The sequence below is a fragment of the Loxodonta africana genome, chromosome 4 (assembly GCF_030014295.1).
Source record: "Loxodonta africana isolate mLoxAfr1 chromosome 4, mLoxAfr1.hap2, whole genome shotgun sequence".
Taxonomy (NCBI): Eukaryota; Metazoa; Chordata; class Mammalia; order Proboscidea; family Elephantidae; genus Loxodonta; species Loxodonta africana.
In genome coordinates this window covers 169,092,921-169,112,834 of record NC_087345.1, presented here as the reverse complement: position 1 = coordinate 169,112,834, position 19,914 = coordinate 169,092,921, and the positions used below count along the sequence as shown (strand labels likewise).

The 19,914-nt window shown below is 35.5% G+C and overlaps 1 protein-coding gene across 13 annotated transcripts in view; it reads right to left on the bottom strand.

Moving 5' to 3' along the window:
* ANKRD26 (ankyrin repeat domain containing 26) overlaps nt 1-19,914 on the bottom strand; it is an 88,616-nt gene that overhangs the window by 56,456 nt on the left and 12,246 nt on the right. For 9 of the 13 annotated variants that reach the window (XM_064284943.1, XM_064284948.1, XM_064284944.1 and 6 more), the window contains exons 5-14: nt 18,337-18,474; nt 16,034-16,104; nt 14,846-14,902; nt 13,159-13,192; nt 9,081-9,153; nt 5,693-5,753; nt 5,398-5,600; nt 3,300-3,429; nt 2,936-2,997; nt 343-436 (exon numbers count right to left, since the gene is read on the bottom strand). In XM_064284943.1, coding sequence (XP_064141013.1) covers nt 343-436; nt 2,936-2,997; nt 3,300-3,429; nt 5,398-5,600; nt 5,693-5,753; nt 9,081-9,153; nt 13,159-13,192; nt 14,846-14,902; nt 16,034-16,104; nt 18,337-18,474 — 923 coding nt within the window. The remainder of the gene's footprint in view (nt 1-342; nt 437-2,935; nt 2,998-3,299; nt 3,430-5,397; nt 5,601-5,692; nt 5,754-9,080; nt 9,154-13,158; nt 13,193-14,845; nt 14,903-16,033; nt 16,105-18,336; nt 18,475-19,914) is intronic. The other 4 variants (XM_064284946.1, XM_064284953.1, XM_064284954.1 and 1 more) reach the window with 1 other exon arrangement.

Here is a 19,914-nt window from a genome sequence, read left to right as displayed (position 1 = left end):
ATCCTGTTCTGTCTTTTTCTGAAGAATCATTTTACCACCTTCCACTACGTACCCCTGGCTTCTTTCACCTTCATTTTCTCCCTGTGCTGTCTGTCTCATTCCTCATTCCCTCTACTTTTACTCCTTTTTTCTTCCTGATTTACTGACTTCCCTTTGGTTATAATGTGTTTTGAAATTACTAATTTAGCTCCTTTAGTGGCACCTCTCTAATCTTCTACAACTTATCTCCGCTTTGCTTTTCTTTCACCTTACTATAAGCCTTCTTTTGGCTATTGGAATACATGAGTACTCATGTTTAAATATACATTCCATCGAATGACTTTCTATAAAATACAGTTTTACCTTCTATTTGTCCATTTAATATATTTTCTCCTTTTTCATCTGTAGCTCCAGATAAATGACTAACATACTTCTGTGGAAGACTCTCAGAGACACTCTGTTAAAATTAATGTCAACAATGAGCTGCACGATACTAACTTTCTCAGAGTTCCTATTTTAAGAACAATTAGACTTAAAAATAAGAGAAGCATGTATTGAAAACATTTAAATGGAGAACCTCATCTATGCTGTCTAGATCAAGTCTTCATTTAGCTATTGACCCTGTAAACTAAGCACATACACAAAATACTGATGTATCTATTTCAACAACGAACTGACTTCAAAACAGCTAACTATATTTTGCATTTCTCACCAAAAATAAAAGGCCATTTAAAAAAACATTTAAACAAATTCTTTAATAAGTACACTTAAAATACTTCTAGATGACAGAATTGTTTAAAATAAGATTTCTGGGATGATAAGAACTTTATAGTGTGTCACACTGGATGTAAACAGAACATCTTAGAAGCTTCTTAATTTAGGTAAACAAGGGCCTGTAGGAACCTATTTTCTGTAACAAATAAGGGCTAACACTTCATGACAAAATTTTTGATGGAATTTTTACTGATAGAAAAAATTGTTGAGTAAAATAATAAAGAAATTTTTTTCTTCAAGTTATATTTAAATAACAGCAAACAAATATTAGATATTATATGCAACTCCTTCCAAATTAAGAAACATTTGAAAAAAGAGCAGTAAGTGTTCATAAGAAGGGGAGAATAACCAAAAAAAAACCAAACCCGTTGCCGTCGAGTCCATTCCAACTCATACCAACCCTATAGGACAGAATAGAATTGCTCCATAGAGTTTCCAAGGAGCGCGTGTAGGATTTGAACTGCCAACCTTTTTGGTTAGCAGCCATAACACTTAACCACTAAGCCACCAAGAAGGGGAGAATAAGAACATTAATTAAGCATAATGAAATGTGCCAGGCACTAAGTACGCACAGTTTCTTTTCTATACACAACAACAAGAAGAGTGGTTATGATGATGGTTACCCCACTTCCTGCTTCCTGGTTATTCCAAATATTAGAGTAAAATGGTGAACACGACAGACATGACAGGTGTGATCCACTGTTCTCTCTACCCACACTATTCTTTCTCCCAAACCTTCACATGACCGGCTCCTTCTTATCCTTTAGTTAGCAGCTTAATTGTTATACTCAGATCTTCTCTACCTACCTAAATCCCACTGTCACTGCCATCCCCACCCCAACCTAACATTCTCCATTTTCTTTATATGAATACTTATAGTGACATGTAATTGTTTGTTGTTTACTTGTATTTCTGTTCCTACTACTGCAGCATAAGCTCTCCTCTCTATATTCAGTGTCTCACTGCCTGGCACGTAGCTGATATTCAGTAACAGAAACTTATCCAAGGTCATAGCATTCCAAATCTCATCAGGAGGGCCTCAAGTGTCAAATCATTATATACCTATAGGATATCTCCAGTAGTAGTCTACTGAAAGTTAACACACCCCAATTTATAAATCCACATGCTCATTCTAACTTCTTCATTCTTTTCTCAACAGTACTGCCATTTTATTGTCCCTCAGGTTTTAAAGTGTCCTCAATATTTAATAAGTCAGTACAGTAAATACCACCATGATCATTGCGTCTCACATCTGTATAGCATCCTTTATGATTTATAAAATGTTTTCACATTTGTTACCATATTTATTCATTGCACATACCTGAGAGGTAGGTATTAGTACCATTTTTATGAATAAGGTGACTGACATTCAAACAGGTTAAATAATTTTTTTTCCAAGATCCCATGGCTAGTGACAGGATGATAACATGTCTTTTAACTTCAAATATAATGCTTGTACCACTACATAGCATCTGTCTATATCTAGGAGATCAGACCCTTCCTATCTCCTTCCATAGTAGTCACCTTAGTATAGGTAATCATTACACTACACTTATGTTACTGAGCATAGCTGCCATAGGCGCTCAATGCATTCTATTTTAACTACCCAAAACAGTTATTAAAATACCACCAAACCTAATTATTTTTATTACAGTCCAAGTTATTACTATTCTCATGTTTTTCCTTCTCCTGAAATGTTCCTTGCAGATCTACGTGACAATCCAAATATAATAATACTTTCAACTCCGAAACATTACCTTTTCAGGCAGCTTAAAAAAAAAAAAAAAAAAAAAAACTTAACTACAGTACAAGCTGTTTTCCTCTGAATCTCACTACGTCTTTTACACATAAAAGCATGTATTGGTTACAGGCTGATCTGGAGTAATTCTCTAATTTTTAGGTAAACTTAACTCTAGAACCCAAATTGGTCCCTTGTAGCTTCTAAGCCGTGTTTTTTTAATTTACTTTGTATTATACTACATTGGTTTCAGTAAGTGAATCCTGCAAATTAGCAGAATTGTACTATGCAGCAGTATTATTGTACCCAGCACGTAACTTAATAAATTATAGGTTGAAAACTACAAGGAAATATTTCTTATGGGCATATAAAGTAAAGTCAAAGCATCCCCTCTTATCTTTTAACATCACTCTATGTTTAATTTTTAAAAAAGTAAGACAGTACCTCAGAATCCCAAGGTGATTCCACACCTTCCTCTTCTCCTAATCCTAACGCTGACATCATATCTATAAAATGTAGTTATAGACACATTAGTAAGAACATTTATTGCTGTGAATATTAAATTATATATACAAATCTATCTCCATTCATCAACATTTCACTGACATAAAAGTGATGGAAAATCATTTCAGCAGGTTGAAACGGTTTTAGGAAAAAGTTGTTGCTAATAGCTGGGATACTTGTGAAAAGAGCTAGCTGAAGAAAAATATTTAAATGAAATAGATATATCTGCATCAACACGCTTTCACTTAAGCTCTTTACAGCAGCATTTAAGCACAGAAAAATTTTCAGATATTCACTAACTTACCGCTTCTATTATTTTTGTGTGCTCCATCAACGTAAGTCAGGTTGTCATTATTTGTTTCGTCTCTTGGAGCACTTTCAATAATATCAATACTATTTTCTCTTTTTCCAATTGCTGGCTTTGTTGCTCCTTCCTACAATTGGAAAAAAAGGAAAAAAAACTTTAGAAAACCATTATATTCGTTCACTCACTCACTCAATCAGTAAGGCAACAAACACTGAAACATAAATAAGATACCCAAAAACAAATAAGGACAGAAAAGTATCATTCACTAACCCTACAAATTAAGTGAATAAAGTATAGTTAGGGCACAAACGAGTCAACAGTCAATTCTACCTGGAAAGCTCAGGAAATGCTGCAAAGATGGGGCTATATCTCGCAAGATGAACAGAAGTGCAGAGGGGGCTTGAAAGGTCATTCTAGGCAAAGGCATGAGGCACGAAACAACATCGTAAATGACCACAGTAATGTGGTAAAACTGGAACACAGGTATTAGGAGTAAACTTTCCCCTTTATTGAACAGGAAGCTACTGAAAGTTTTTATGCAGAGGAGTTACACTGTCCCAAATATATTTCAGAAAGGTCATTTTAGCAGCAATGTAAAGATAAAAATAAGGGACAATGTCTTCAGTTTGGGACATAACAATTTTGAGGCACCCAGGGGATTTAGAAGGAAAATTTAGATAAACATATTGGGAACACGAGTAGACGGAATTACTCAGGAAAAGCCTATGCTGGAAGAAGATAAATATTTGTAAAATATACTAAACTGATATAATTAAATAATGCAAAGCGAAAAACAACTCTGAAATTGTGAAAATTAAAACAAGAGCAGGGAGCCTATGAAGTGAATTTGAGGAATGTACTCTCCAGAACCAGAACGATCAACCATACAAGGCCAAAAGGGCGGTATTTGCCCAAAAGCAAAGTTTAGAAGGCAGGAAAGCTGGACGAGTAGCAACAGGAATCCAGGTAAGAAGTGGGGAGAGTACTGACACATGGAGGAGACTGCAACCTATGTCATGGAACAAGCTGTGTATAAATTGTTGAATGGGAAACTAATCTGCTCTGTAAACTATTACCTAAAACACAATGTTAAAAAAAAAAAAAAAGAGAGAGATGCAATTTTTTAACTCTACAGTTTTGGGTTCAACATTTGGATCAAGGATATAAAATACACTCCTTTATGAGTTTATGCAAATATTCAATTCTAGAATATCATGGTAACATGCATTCTTAAGTTTAATGAAAAGATTTAATTCTAAAACACTAATTCTCATTTAACTGATATAAATTTAGAAACTCATCAATATAATTAGAAATTTTATTTTTGAACCGTTAGGGAGAAGACTACGAACATTTATTTCTTTATTCTAAAAAAAAAATCTAAAACAGCTACCAAGGATATATCAAACAATAATTTAGAAATTATAAACAAAATGGTCAAAAATTCATAATTTATAATAAATCTGATAAGGCCTAAAACAGATTTCACTTTGCTTGATCTATGAACACAACTTTTGCTAGATTAAAAGAAATCATTACCAAACTTAAAAGTGAGAATTAAATTTTCTTTCAGTGCTCATAAAAATCACGCTGTAAGCCACTCAGACGAATCTGAGTATTTTTTCATTACCTGGTTTTCTTAGTTTCCATTTAAAAGAATTTCTATTATATTTTATAATATATAGAGTTCCTGCTCTCGTTCAACCCTACTATTTCTTCTGTGTTTTACACTAATCTGTCTCATCTTGATTCTCTTATTCAACTTCCACATTCATCTTGGTCTTCTCGAATGAATCTTCCCCTTCACCTCCTTGTCATATTTATCTAGCTGTTTCCTGGGAGGAGAGGGGCGGGTTGCTTTCTAATTCTGTCCTTCCACAATGGCATACCTAAGAATTGTTTAGTTCCACCAACTTTTTTATAAATCTCAATCCTATAAATTTATCTCCACGAGTTATTACACTTGTTTTCTGTTAATGATCTTCAGGACTCCCCGTTCTTTCTAGGGTCCCTGTCATCTTTAAGCTGATGTACAATTATGAGGATGGGAGTACTGTATGTGCAAAAGCATGGTAAAAAACAAAAAACGACTTACCTTTGTGACACCAGGGATTGCTGAAAAATTCAAGGAAGGTTTTAAAGGAGGGTCAGGTGATGGAAAGGCAGGATGAGAAAAGCCCTGGACTTTGAATGATGGCTTAGGGAGAGTTTCCACTACATCCGCAACTTCACTGTCAGAATTGCTGTCCTCAAACAAGGTTCTCTTTTCTGGTCTCACAATGTTAGGTTTTTCTTCCACTACAGTAAAAGAGAAGTAAAGAGTACATGCAAATAGCTGTAATTTCAAATCAATGAATAATGCAAGAATGAGAAATCTTCAAATAGCTTACTAGTCTTCCTGGATTGCTGAGAGGCAGTGATTAGCTTTGTTAAATTCGGCCTTGGGACATTCTAGGGGGAAAAAAAAAAGTTTTAAAAAATAACAGGTATCAAAATTGATAAAATAACTATAATATTCACCATTATCATTAGTATATGATCTAACACAAAGAACACAGGCTTTGGAGTCATTCAGATGTGGATTCAAATCCCATTTCTGCCATTTTATAAACCTACATCTTCTCATGGGGTAAGGATTATGAGAGCTACCATGGGCTTCACCAAAATGTTACTCCTCTTCCATCTAGTTTATTATATAAATACCAGGGTAGCCATTAGATTATTTTCTTCATCAAAATAACATAAAACAAAAATTTACCCCGGGGTCTGGGGACCATGGTTTCTGGGGGACATCTAGGTTAACTGGCATAACAAAATGTATTAAGAAAACATTCCGCATCCCATTTTGGTCAGTGGCATCTGGGGTCTTAAAAGCTAGCCAAGTGGCCATCTAAAATGCATCAATTGGTCTCAACCCACCTGCAGCAAAGGAGAATGAAGAACACCAAAGACACAAGGTAAATATGACCCCAGGAGACAGAAATGGCCACATAAACCAGAGACTACATCAGCCTGAAATCAGAAGAACTAGATGGTGCCCGGCTACCACTGATGACTGCCCCGACAGGGAACACAACAGAGAATCCTTGAGGGAGCAGGAGAATAGTGGGATGCAGACCTCAAATTCTCGTCATAAGACCAGATTTAATGATCTAACTGAGGCTAGAGGGACCCCAGAGGTCATGGTCCTAGACACTCTGTTAGCCCAAGACTGGAACCATTCCCGAAGCCAACTCTTCAGACAGGGATTAGACTGGACTATTAAGACAGAAAATGATACTGGTGAGGAAAGAGCATCTCGGCTCAAGTAGACGCATGAGACTATGTGGGAAGCTCCTGTCTGGAGGCAAGATGAGAAGGCAGAGGGGGATAGGGAGCTGGCTGAATAGACACAGGTAATACAGGGTGGAGAGGAGGCATGTGCTGTCTCCTTAGGGGGAGAGCAGCTAAGAGTACATAGCAAGGCGTGTAGAAGTTTTTGTATGAGAGACTGACTTCATTTGTAAACTTTTACCTAAAGCACAATAAATTAAAAATAAATACATAAATAAAATTTACCCAAGTAGCTTAGAGTATTATTTTAAAATACTAGCAATAGGAAATTAAGTTAATTACTTTTTATATTTTGAGATGTGTTTAGCTTCATGTTTGCATGGTTTATATGGTGATCCAAATTATCTTTTGTGGGGGAAAATGTGAGAGTTCAATTGTTAGTAGTATCTTATCTAGATGGACTGGAATTGCAAACAGTGTATGTTGCTTCTGTTTGTCAAAAGCTAAGACAAGTGATTGTATAAACTCAGCTCCTTTCAAAAAAGAATAAACCTTCTGGAGCAATGATGATAAATGAGATCGTACAAGCACACACCAACACACACACACACAGAGCTACTGAACAGAAAGTTGTAAATAAATATGGTGACAATGAAGACAGAGATGGGCAGAGAGAACAGATACTGAAGAAATGTTTTCTGCAAGGGAAAAATCAGGTTTGGGGTAAATAATTTTTTAAAAGGTCGGGGAAGGGAGGAAGGAAGGAAAAAATGAGACATGACAAGCCAATCAAAGTATGAGTTTAAGTTCAGGAAGAAAGGGAAAAACATAAGTACAATAAGATACTGTAGAAATGTACACACATACGTGTGTGTGTGTGTCACAGAGCTATATATATAAGTTTTTGTTCACAGTATGTTTCTAATAACATTGATTTGTACTACTATACAGTTTATAACTACAACTGTAATAAAGTCTAATTTTATCCCTACAGAGTAAGTCATTCAATTAGTTGAATCTGGTCATCTACCGCTAACTGAAAGCTGTAAATTATTACTAGAGAAAAAAATGGAAAAGGAACGTTCCTAACACATCAACTCTCCACTTTTTACTTAGTCATCAGAACTTCTAAGGAGTAATGTACGGCTTGAAAAGATACATTTAATAGAACATGGGCTGGGGCTTAAAACAGGTTGAAAAATTTAAGCTCACAATCTAAACTTAATCTAAGCTCACGATTAGAGAATAACACAATATATACTGTGATCTTCTTTCTTATTTATGATGTATTTCTTATTTCTTTCTTATTTATGACATATTTTCTTAATATAACTCAACTGAACTTACACATCCCAAACATTAAAAGGGAACATTAATTTAAGCCATATTTTTAGAAATCCAAATAGATGTAATTATTAGATATATTATTCATATTATATTACTTATAAAGCTCCAGTATGTAGAAGTCCATTTGTTCGTTCATTTATTCACATTCAAAATATATTAAAATGCATCTTACACGTAAGACCTTATTCTAGGTGCTCCAAGATATAAATAAATATGTTTCCTAACCTCCAGTAGCTTACAGCGATGTGCATGGCCTTAAAATGAGTTATTTCAATTCACTGCTATGTTAATTAAATTGTAACTATAACAACTTCTTTAATTTGGAAATTTGGAAATTTAGGGCCTTAAGTAGCTATTTTAAAAAACATAATACAAAAAATTTCTGAAATTGGAAGCTTTTAGCATATGGTCTCTGCTTTTAGAGATTATTATTATTTTAGGCAAAACATGCATTCTGCAATCAGGTTAAGACTTTTAAATACACTCTTAATGGAATGATCTAGAATGCACAATGGAATCCCCTTCTAATAGGAATTTTGATAACAAAAATATAAATTTCTAAATTTCCACAAGTTCTAATATTGCATTAGTCTAAGTGAAGAACCAAGGATGGAAACAGAGAAAAAGCTCTCTCCTAAAAAATATGAGCTATCAAATAAAAAGCATCCAAGTGAAAAAAAAAATATATACATATACGTAACAAAAACCCACCAGTGCCATCATATACATATATTTATGATATATGCTGTACAGCTTTGGAACTGGAAGACACCAAGGAGATTTCAGGCTTATTACAATAAGTGAGGCATGAGTATTATAAAAGTCATATCAGGATGACTTAAGAGTCACAGAAAGAATCCTTATCCTTGACCATTTTTCATATTTCCTGCGTTGTGGAGAAGTTTTTCTCAATATCATTTTCTTGTCACTATGTATTTTCCTGTCCATTCTTTTTTCAGCCCCCGCTTCCCCTTTCTCAGTTTTTACCAAAGTGAAAAAAAAATTCAACTAGTCGTGTTTCTACCAAATGGTTTTCTGTGAACAACCTTCCATTAAAAATATAAAATAATGGGCAGACCACTGCTAAATTCTAAAACTATATACCACACAAAACTAAATTCAGAGCAGGAAAATTAATTTCACGATAGAGCACTTTACCTTGATACCCAAATCCAAGTCGTCATCATCTGAGGTAGGCCATGAATCATCAATGCCAGGTTTGTTGGAAAGCCTTTAGAGCAAAACAAAAATATATAACAAAAATGAGTGAGTTCATTTCTTAAAAAAAAATTCATGGTGAAATGTCAGCTATCTACCATATTTTTACACAAATAATGCACATGCTTTTTGCCAACCTCGCACTCCCCTACCCCAGGAATTTCCATAAGCACACTATGCTAATTTCTTTACATGCTGCTATATAAAAGAATTAGCACAGTGTGCTTACGAAAATACCTGGTGAGGGGTGTTGGCAAAAATTGTAGAACCTAAAGGGTTGTCTAAAAATACACGTATACATTCAATGACTTTTTTTGGCAAAATTTTACTTCTCTTTTAAAAAAACACTAAAAAAGACCATACTTAATGGTCTGACTGAGACTAGAAGAATCCCGGCAGTCATGGTCCCCAAACCTTCTGTCGGCCCAGGACAGGAACCATTCCCGAAGACAACTCAGCAGACATGAAAGGGACTGGACAGTGGGTAGGAGAGAGATCCTGACAAAGAGTGAGCTAATGATATCAGGTGGACACTTGAGACTGTGTTGGCATCTCCTGTCTGGAGGGGGGATGGGAGGATAGAGAGAGTTGGAAGCTGGCAAAGTTGTCACGAAAGGAGAGACTGGAAGGGCTGACTCATTAGGGGGAGAGCAAGTGGGAGAACGGAGTAAGGTGTATATAAACTTATATGTGACAGTCTGACTTGATTTGTAAACGTTCACTTGAAGTTCAATAAAAGTTAATAAAAAAAAAAACACTAAGTTATCTACTTCTGACTGAAACCTCTCCCAATGTATAAAACAGTCAATGACAACTCACTCTTAGTCCCCATAATAAAGAGTGACTACCAATATATTGGCAGAGCCTGAGAATATAATGTTTTCACCAAAAGTCCTGAACTGAAAATCAACAACTGATGGCTGATTTAAGTTTTGCTATCTAAATTGAAACAAAACTGATGGCCTAAAACAAGGAAGATACACTGTCCCTTGTCTATTGTCTGTAGTTCAAACAGTAATCTATGTCCATCAAAATGGCAGTCTTGGCTCTCCAACATAAAAACCACTTATTATAAAAGCCAAAACACTGCTCCCATTTTTACCCTTTACTCGAAAACAGTACAGGTAGCCCCTAAAAAACATATGAAGTACTTGAAAACTAATGTACAAAAGCCAAAGAACAAATCTACATGTTGTTACTGGGAATACTATCCCCAGGAAGACTAAAACATTAAAAAGCATAAAATCCAATTTTTTTTCCTATACAGGTCCTGCCTTATTCAAGCCTACGTAAACTAGCAAGCCCATAAAAACCTTCACAGGAACTGAGATATCCAAGAAAAGAGACTATTGTTAAAACAGGGCCCTCGTAGTTGTACCTCTATTTCCTAAGTACTGTCTAGATATCCTCCTTCCTATGGACTCCCGCTCCCAGATCCCTCTTCCCAGGAATCGGTGGCAGTCTCTAATCTTTATATCTTCAAACTATGAAGGCACAGATTCCTGGAACAAGGATGTGCTCAAATGACCAAGAGTAGGAGCTCTACTTCCCTGCTCCTGAGAAACAAGCTAAATGGAATCCCAGTCATCCATCCAAACTGAAGCTTCATGACTGACTTGACAGCTAAACTTACCTCTTCCCTACCCTTACAAATATATGGGAAGGACATCAGCAAATTGGGAAAAGAGATGAAGGTGAGAGGCACCTGCCCTGGGCCACAGACCTGTGTAGCCCAGCAACCTTCAGGCTCCTAGTACTCTAGGAGATCTAAGTCACCCTCTGTACGTTGGGATGGTAGTAAATGATACCATATTCCTATCTGCTGTACAGATACTACATTCTTATCAACTGTAAAGTGGCTCAAGTTATTTTAACATCTTTCAATAGAAACTCTGAAGCTGGTTAGCTCTTCCAATTAAAAGCAAAACAAAACAAAACAAACAGCACCTATTCAGGACTCCCTTGAGCCCCCTATTTTAATATGCCTTTCTAGGTAACTCCCAACATCCTATGTCTTTCACTCCTATAACTTACCTTTATCAAACCTGTCATAAACCCAATATTCTGATATCTTTTCTAAAACTCTAATTCCTATCCAACCCAGTGTTGTTCCTCTTCAAATTCACCCTCCCCTGCTAACTCCATTCTTTTCCTCTTCTCTTATGTCACTAGATCCACTCCCCATCTTTGTATTATTAAAACACTTACCTATAGGATGATAAAGAAGAAAAGCACTGGGCTTAGACCTAATAAACTGAGTTCAAATCTCATTTCTGCCACTTACTAAATGATTCAGATAAGTCGCTTTTATCTCTTTTGAATTTCAGGTTTTCCATCTAAACAACTACTTGGCAAGGCTGTTGAACAGAGGCTAAAGTACTAAAGGGTGTTTTGATTAATTAAGCTCTAAGAGTCCCTGAAGCCCTGAAAGTCTATGTGCCTATTATTTTGTCTATAGAAAAATGGGGAATAATACTTAGCTGTCAGAAATGGAAAAAATACCAAAAGAAAAGAAATACCTAGAAAAGCAGTGAAGTAAAAAAATCAAGAAAAGTCGCGGGAGAAAAAAAAAAAAAACACTCTAGGAAAAAGAAAAAAACTTCACAAAACTAGGCAAGGGACAAGCTGAAAGGAAAACCAGGTAGGGAAGTCAGTAAGGCCCTAATTAGAGAAATCAATTAGAAATAAATATCCCCTAAACAGATGCTGATAATGATTAACCTGGTTCATATATATGGTTCATATTTATACATTCTTCACTGTATAAAGTAATTAATCTCTAGAGGAGTAGATCCCACTATACTTAAGACTTGTCTGAAGTCTTACCAGAATAAAGTACTACTTATGTAAAACCTATGGTCCTGTGGTCATAGCTAAATTAGACCTGTACCTTTGGTTGTAAAAACAAGGTACTGATTACCACTTTAATTGTCAAAAATAAATTAGCACAAACTCTTGGGGACTAACAAGGCTTTTTAGGAAAACCCTAAATCAAAGTTAACACATAACTAAATTTTACATTCTGAATTGTTCCCATTTTGACCTTGTATCTTAATCACAGTGCTGCACAGGTACCTATCAACCAGCCTATGCTGAGTGACAAGAGAGTTGATCTAGGAGCCAGGCAGACTGAAAGTTCATTGTTCAGCTACATGTTAACCACGTGATTTGGGCCAAATGATTAACCTCTCTGAACCACAGCCATCTAGTTATTAAAAAGTAGGTAACAATATAAAATGGTACAGCCACTATGCAAAACACTTCGGGGGTTCCTCAAAAAGTTAAACAGAATTACCATGTGACCCAGCAGTTCCACTCCTGGGTACATGCCCAAAAGAACTGAAAGCAGGTAATCAAATACTTGTATACCAAATTTCACTGCAGCATTATTCACAGCAGCCAAAAGTAGAAATAACCCAAGTGTCCCTCAATACATGAATGGATAAACAAAATGTGGTATTACCCATACAATGAAACATGATTCCTCTATAAAAAGAAATGATGTTCTGACACACGCCATGACAGAAATGAACCCTGCAAACATTCTGCTAAGTAAAATAAACCATACACAAAGGACAAATATTATATGATCCCACTCATATGAAATAACTAGAATAGGCAAACGCACAGAGAACAAAGTAGATTAGTGGCTACCAGGGGCTAAGTGAAGCTACTGCTTACTGAGTACTGAGTTTCTGTTTGGGATGATCTGAAAGTTTTGGAAATATACAGCAGTGATGATTATATAATTATATAACTAACGTCACTAAATTATACACTTAAAAATAGTTAAAAGGGCAAGTTTTATGTCATGTACATTTTACAGAAATAAAAAAAATTTTTTTGTTAAAGTAATAGCACAGCTACTTTGCAGAGTTGTTGGGCCAACTATATGAAATAACAAATGTTAAGCACATACTATAGTGTCTGGCCCAGAGTAAAATACTCAACAAATGTCAGCTTCTTCTCTCTGCATTCCCCAAGTCAACAGATGATTTAAAAATCTGTAAAATCCTACCTGCTTAAGGAGTCCTCGTCAGAACTCTCATCCACTATTAAAGAAAAAAGTAAAATAATTTTAAATCAACAATAGAAAAATACAGACTATTGCAAGTATAATATTCTGATGCTCCAATACGAAGTATTCCCTTGGGAGCACTCCTAGAGCCTATACTAAATAGGAATTATACTGCTGGGAGCCAACTGATGCATTTGGAACTCTTGTTGTCCTTTGTGTCCATCAAATGCAGGGAAATGAGAATGTAACTTATCAAAATTTCATACCTACAAGTCAACTGCTATCAGACTGACAAAAAATGGTGTCATTAGCAGAATCAGTATCTTAAAACTGACAGTGTTAAACAGCATGATTTTTCTAGATACTGCGACTAGCGGCAGTTGAAAGAGACTACACCTATTTTGTTGTGACATAACACAGCTTCTCCAGCTCTTCCGTCAAGATATTCAATTTAGGATGAAACATCCTATTATCAGGAAGATGAACCTACTATTACCATACAATACAGCTAGCCTTAGCCACCGTGAAAACTGAAGATAAAGGTCAAGTAACAAAATATGGTTTTCATCCCCAAAACTAAAGCATATGGAAATATACAGAGCAAGTAATTTCAATTGAATATTTAAGAAAGATAAAAATGACTGAATGCCTTATCTTGCTTTATATATATAAACGGATTTAGCATAATATAAATCAAGTCTGGACCATCCATATAATTAAAAGATACTTTTTAATCTCATTTTAAATCATAAATCATTATGCTTATTTTATCTAAGAATTTTACCAAAAGATTAATCAAATAGGATAGATTATAATTATTTAATATAATATGGTCATAGCAATTTATCTACAAACACTTGTTAAATATTCACCAAAAGTCAAAAAAGTAACCAACACTGCTATTCAACATGGATGATACAACTGAAACATTACCATGTTAGGTTATATCACCATATTATTTGCTATTGAAGCAAAATTTTAGGACAACATTAAAATTTAAGTGTGGGCTATAACTGCTGTGCAGAAACATGATCACCTAGCAGGCCTGAGACTGCTATTCTGGGAAAGGTTTGCTTGCCAGGTTGGCCTTTGGCTGGTATTTGGAAACTTGCATTTGAGAAGGGTTCCCGCCATTCCCAAATTGATGATAATATTTCACTGTGCCCAAACTGTTTGTACAATGTGGTTTATGCTTTCCTTGTGAGAATCTGGAATTTTGGCAAAGGGTGCCTACACAGCCAGCCTCCAGCCAAAGCCCTGGGCATCAAGTGTCTGGTGAGACTCTCGTATCGGCAGACAACACTGCACGTGTATTTTCGTAATCTGGCGCTGGAGAAATTAAGCACATCTTGTGTGACCCCACAGGAGGACTCTTGGAAGTCTGTGTCTGTTTTCCTCCAGACGTGTGACCCCACAGGAGGACTCTTGGAAGTCTGTGTCTGGTTTCCTCCAGACTTTACCCATGCACCTTTTTCCTTTGCTTCTTTTGCTTTGTATTCTTTCACTGTAAAAAGCACAGCCATGAATACAACTATATTCTGAGCCCTGCGAGCCCCCTAATCAATCACTGACCTCGGGGGCAGTCTTGGGAAACTCTGACATAACTGTGTTATATGAAATTTTTATTACTTGCGTTGATGTGTTATATTACATGTGGTTACAATCAGAACGTTATTTCACAGGATACCTTTCACTGAGTCTGTTTTTCTTGATATCTGCCTTGGAGATTCCTGTATTTCTATATCTATTTGAACAAAGGCATAAAAGGAATAAATGAAACAATGATGTTCAAAAATTATGCAAAACAAGCAACAATCCTATTCTAACCAAAATGAAAATACAGAATCCTGCGAATTGCTAATATGTTCTACGGTACGAAAGTTTCTACAAAGAAAATGGAATAATTACACAATTTTCTCCAACTAAGCAGGGTTTAAATCCTTTTTCTAACAGTTATTATCAATCAGGTAACTGGAATAATTGTAGAAAAACACATACAACCATCATATATAATAATGTACTACTGATCATAGAGTTCCTTTTGTTTCTAATATTTTTGTTTATTTCTTATAAAACTAAAAACATTGCTTACCTATTAAAGGCAGTTGTTGACAGAGCAAGTCAAAAAGAAAAGGAAAAAAAGTTATTATTTTTTAAATAATAATAAAGATTTTAAGCAAGACAAATGAGAAAGACAAAATACCAAGAAAAAGACCAGTATTTTAAAATGAGTAAATTGAGCATCCAAATTTTACTCATTTGATATGGATATGTGAAAACTTCACAGTGGACTGATACTAGTCCAAGGATTGGCGCTGAGGAAGCTATGGATTTTTGACTACTGCAAATGCCTCCTTTGTCTACCAGTCTCTTGACTTGGTTTCCTTCAATCCATATCTTACGTATGTAAATTGCAAATATATTATAATAAATAAATAATAATGATACTTATAAACTCCTAGAGGGCATCTGGCACATAGTAAGCACTTAATAAAGTAGAATAAATATGACAAATGATAACAAGAAGAACCTGAGGTCAGTGCCTGTGTTTTTAAAATGTTTGTATTCTACGACATTAGAAAAATGCTTAGTACCTAACAGTTATTTGCTAAGCGAACACAAAGATATCATATGGGGTTTCAGGGCCATGACTAAATAAATGAATTTCATTTGAGACAATACAGTTTCAGAATATAAACTGCCTACAATTAACTTCTTCAATAATTCTAAATTCTAGACTATTAAAAAAAAAAGTATACATGCAATTTACACACTAATTTTTCTTAACTGGTGTTTCATTATCAAAACTTCCTTACTCTTACTTTCTTTAGCTACAATAGGAGCACCAAAGTAACAGCACTACCAGAAGTCTTACCTAGGTTGTTATTTTGAGAAGAATTTTTAGGTCTCTTTTCTTCTTTATACTCAGAAATTAGTTTGCGATTGCTACATATAAAGAATGAGATAAATATTACTATTTTAATATTGATGCGAGGAACATCTACCAAGTATATTAAATAATCTTAGAGTACTTTAGAGTACTTCAGAGTACTTCATACAATATCAGCACTAACTCAGAACTTTATCCCATATACTTCAAAGCTGCAATCTCTACAAACTTCTTATGAGGTATTTAATTAAAGAAAAAAAAAAAAGTACGGTCCTGAATTGAGGGCAGTACAGCTCAGTAAATGAACTAGAGTTAGCGTGACATAATGGAAAGTATCCTGAACTCAGAAGCAGTCCTAGCTCTGTAACAAACTGCTATTTGTTTTTGGACACATCACTGCTCTAGGGCTCAATGTCCTGTTCTGTAAAACAGTGAACTTACTGCCCTGTTTCATAAGGTTGTTATGAAGATTTAATGAGATATTATTTTTTTAAATGCTCAGAGAAATAGTGAATAGGGAATAAGAATTTGTTCTTGAACTTCATTGCTGAAACTATTTTGGAATCCCAAACAAAATCCATGTGTGTATGTAGATTTTTTTATAGGCTCTCTCTATATATTTTTTTTATATTTAACTGCTGCATCTTTCAGAAAATATTACTAAATCCTAATTTTGGTTATTAGCTGTTGTCTGTGTTTGTAATTTCACGGCATCTCAGCAACTACATAACTTGTAACTAAATTTATTTACAATATAAATATATTACCTCATGTAATTAGATAATATAATTATCCACTATTGTTGCAGCTAATTATGCCAAAGGCAGAAAATTAATAGAGGTCAAGACCTAGCTCAGACTACTGTTCTTTCATAGCCCACTCTAACTTTGAACTAGCAGATCTTTATTAGAATGATGCTTAATCTCCATGTTCATCTCCAAATGACTTAGAAGATGTAACCCTATTTTTATACATGAATACCAATAAACCATAAATGCGACTTAGCTTTTCTAAGTCCAACTAACCTAATTTAGACTCCAAGAATTCTACTGAATGGCTGTCTTGTGAGTCAGAATTTAAAAATTATGCCAGCCTCTCTGAAAACCTGAGGTGGTGATATAGGTCACTTGGGAGATTTTCAGTAGTAGGGGACAGACCACTTGAGGGGCCAACCTTAATTATGAAATCTAAGGCAAGTTGGTACCCACTACTCTGGAGAAAGACAATGTGAGACCTTTCCTACTGAGGAAAGACAAGGTATTCCACAGAATATAAAGGGGCTTTGGCATACAGATTTGGTAGCAAAGAAGAAAACTGTGATCTTTTCCTACAACATTATTTGAACCTCTTCGACAGCTAGGAATGGTCTCTACTAACAACTGCTGGCAAAAAGACAAACAAGTGCCTCAAAGGGTAATTCACCATGAAGGTCTGGCCTAAAATGTGGGCTCCACACAAGGTTTTGAGTTTGGGGTAATAGATTAGTTTGCTCACTATGTATGTGGCAAAAGCTAGTAGGTCCAGCTGCCTGAGCAGGATGCTGGTGCTTTGGGAACAATGGCTGAACATATAAGCATATGTGAACTAAAAACAAAAAGAAAACATAACTCTGACATCTAAGCATGGGTTAGTGCTAAAGACTGTAAGAAATCTAGGTCAGCAAGGGCATTCTTGTAAGCAAAGGTCAATCACAACTAGATGTCAGGGTCAGTTTTCAATAGCAATGTTACAACAAGAGAAGCTCAGAAAACAACAAAATGATTAAAATACCTTCCCCTCATCACCCCCATCTGACTTGTAGAAAAGGATTGTCCCCTTTAGACTTAACAAGCCCCTGAGGTTCTTGGAAAATTCAATTGGGAGGGTGCAGGAGATAGTCCCCAGGGAAAATACAGGATTTTCTCCTAAGTACAGTTCAAGAATCAAACAATTCATTAGAAAAATCAAATATATGACCCTTTTGTACCACATGCATACAGGTAATACTTCGAATGAAACTGATGTTAGCATTCCTAAGGTTAAAGGTCTCAAAAGTCTTAACACCCACTTCTTCCCGTTAAGAACCCTGCATTAATTGCTACTTCTGAGTAATCTAGCCTTACAGTGGACTTTGCCTTTTGCTTGGTTTCTGGCTGATGATGTAGAATAACTCATAGAGAATAACTCATGGCCATTCTAAAACTATCTGAACCAAATTATGAATCTACAGCATTTGTTGTATAAGAAATAAGTTATAATTTTAAATCTCACTGTTTAGTAATAACTACCATTTTATTGTAAACACTTACATATTAAAACCACTAATAAGAGCATATTCTTCTGCAGTCCATCCATAGACATCTTCAGAGAAGACATCAATACCTTGTTGAAGAAGAAGCCTGACTATATTTGTTGAGTCATAATTTACAGCAAGCATGAGAGCTGTTCTAAAATAACAGAGAGATAACTTCATCCTTAGGAACTTAAGTTACTTACACAGCTAAAGTGATATATTTTACCTAGCTAATATCTTGCCTGTCTGTGTAAAATTCACTGTTTACAAGTACTAAGAGACATAAGCATCTTGGGTGCCTTGGATGCTTATGTGTTATCTTCATAATTTACTACAAGGCTAAAAAAAAAAAAAAAAAAAATTTTTTTTTTTTTTTTTTTTTTAAAGGAAGGGACAAAAAGAAAGCCTCCTCTCCCACTCACTGGTGTATTATACAGCAGAAGCTGCTAATTTAAAATCCTTTGGTGGACAACAAACTCTGCTGAGGTCACTTATCTGAAGTAGGTAAAGATTTTAATGAAGAATTCTTTATTTCTTCCCTACTCTGATGTAACATTGTAATTCAAAGTCAGCTAGGGGCCAGAGAAGTCAAAGTTTACACAGTAAAAGTTTACACAGCAAATGAGGTTCCTATTTGACGATTTCCACACAAATTATTCAGTGACATTAGTTACCTTTTTCACAACGTGTCAACATTCTCTTTAATTGCATACTCTAGTTTCCCTGCCCCCATATCTTGACATCTTTGCTTTAGAGCGATGGTTGACCTTTTGGTCTCATAAAGATGGTTTTTTACTGGAGCACCATACTCACGGCTAGTATCTTTTATTTTGTGTGCCAATGTGTTATTTCACTAAAACGTGACCTCAGGGGATAGTTTGGGCTCAAGGTTTAAAGGGTATCTCAGGGCAATAGTCTCAGGTAGTCCTCCAGTAAAAACTGGTCCAAAAAGTCTGGACTTTATTGGTATTTGAGTTCTGTTCTACATTCTTCTCCCATTCTATCAGGGTCCATCTATTGTGACCCTGGTCAAAACAGTCTGTAGTAGTAGCCAGGCACCATCTAGTTCTTCTGGCCTCAGGGTAGATGAGGCTGTGACACCCAATCACCTCTGCAGGATATATTATTACTCTCTTTTTCATATTAGGGAGCCCTGGTGGCACAGTGGTTAAAAGCTACGGTGTGCTACAGCTACTAAACAAAAGGTTGGCAGTTTGAATCTACCAGCTGCTCCTTGGAAATCCTATGGAGCAGTTCTACTCTGTCCTATAGGGTCACTGAGTCAGAATCGACTGAATGGCAATGGGTTTTTTTTTGGTTTTCACATCAGGAAACATAGTTGGCCATTTTATATATCCAAAGTCACACACCTAGCAAATGCGAAAGCTAGGAATTAAGCCAGACTTCTGTAAATCTAAAGCCCATCTCTTTTCATTACCCACCTACAACTTGTCTTCATTAAAGGTTATCTTTCTTTCCTCTGCTCAATTAAAAATAAAAACATCAAAATATACTAGAAATAGAAAAAGATAAAAACTGACAAGTCCACAGTGTCTGGTAACAGTAATAGTCACAAAAGAACAATGTAATGTCA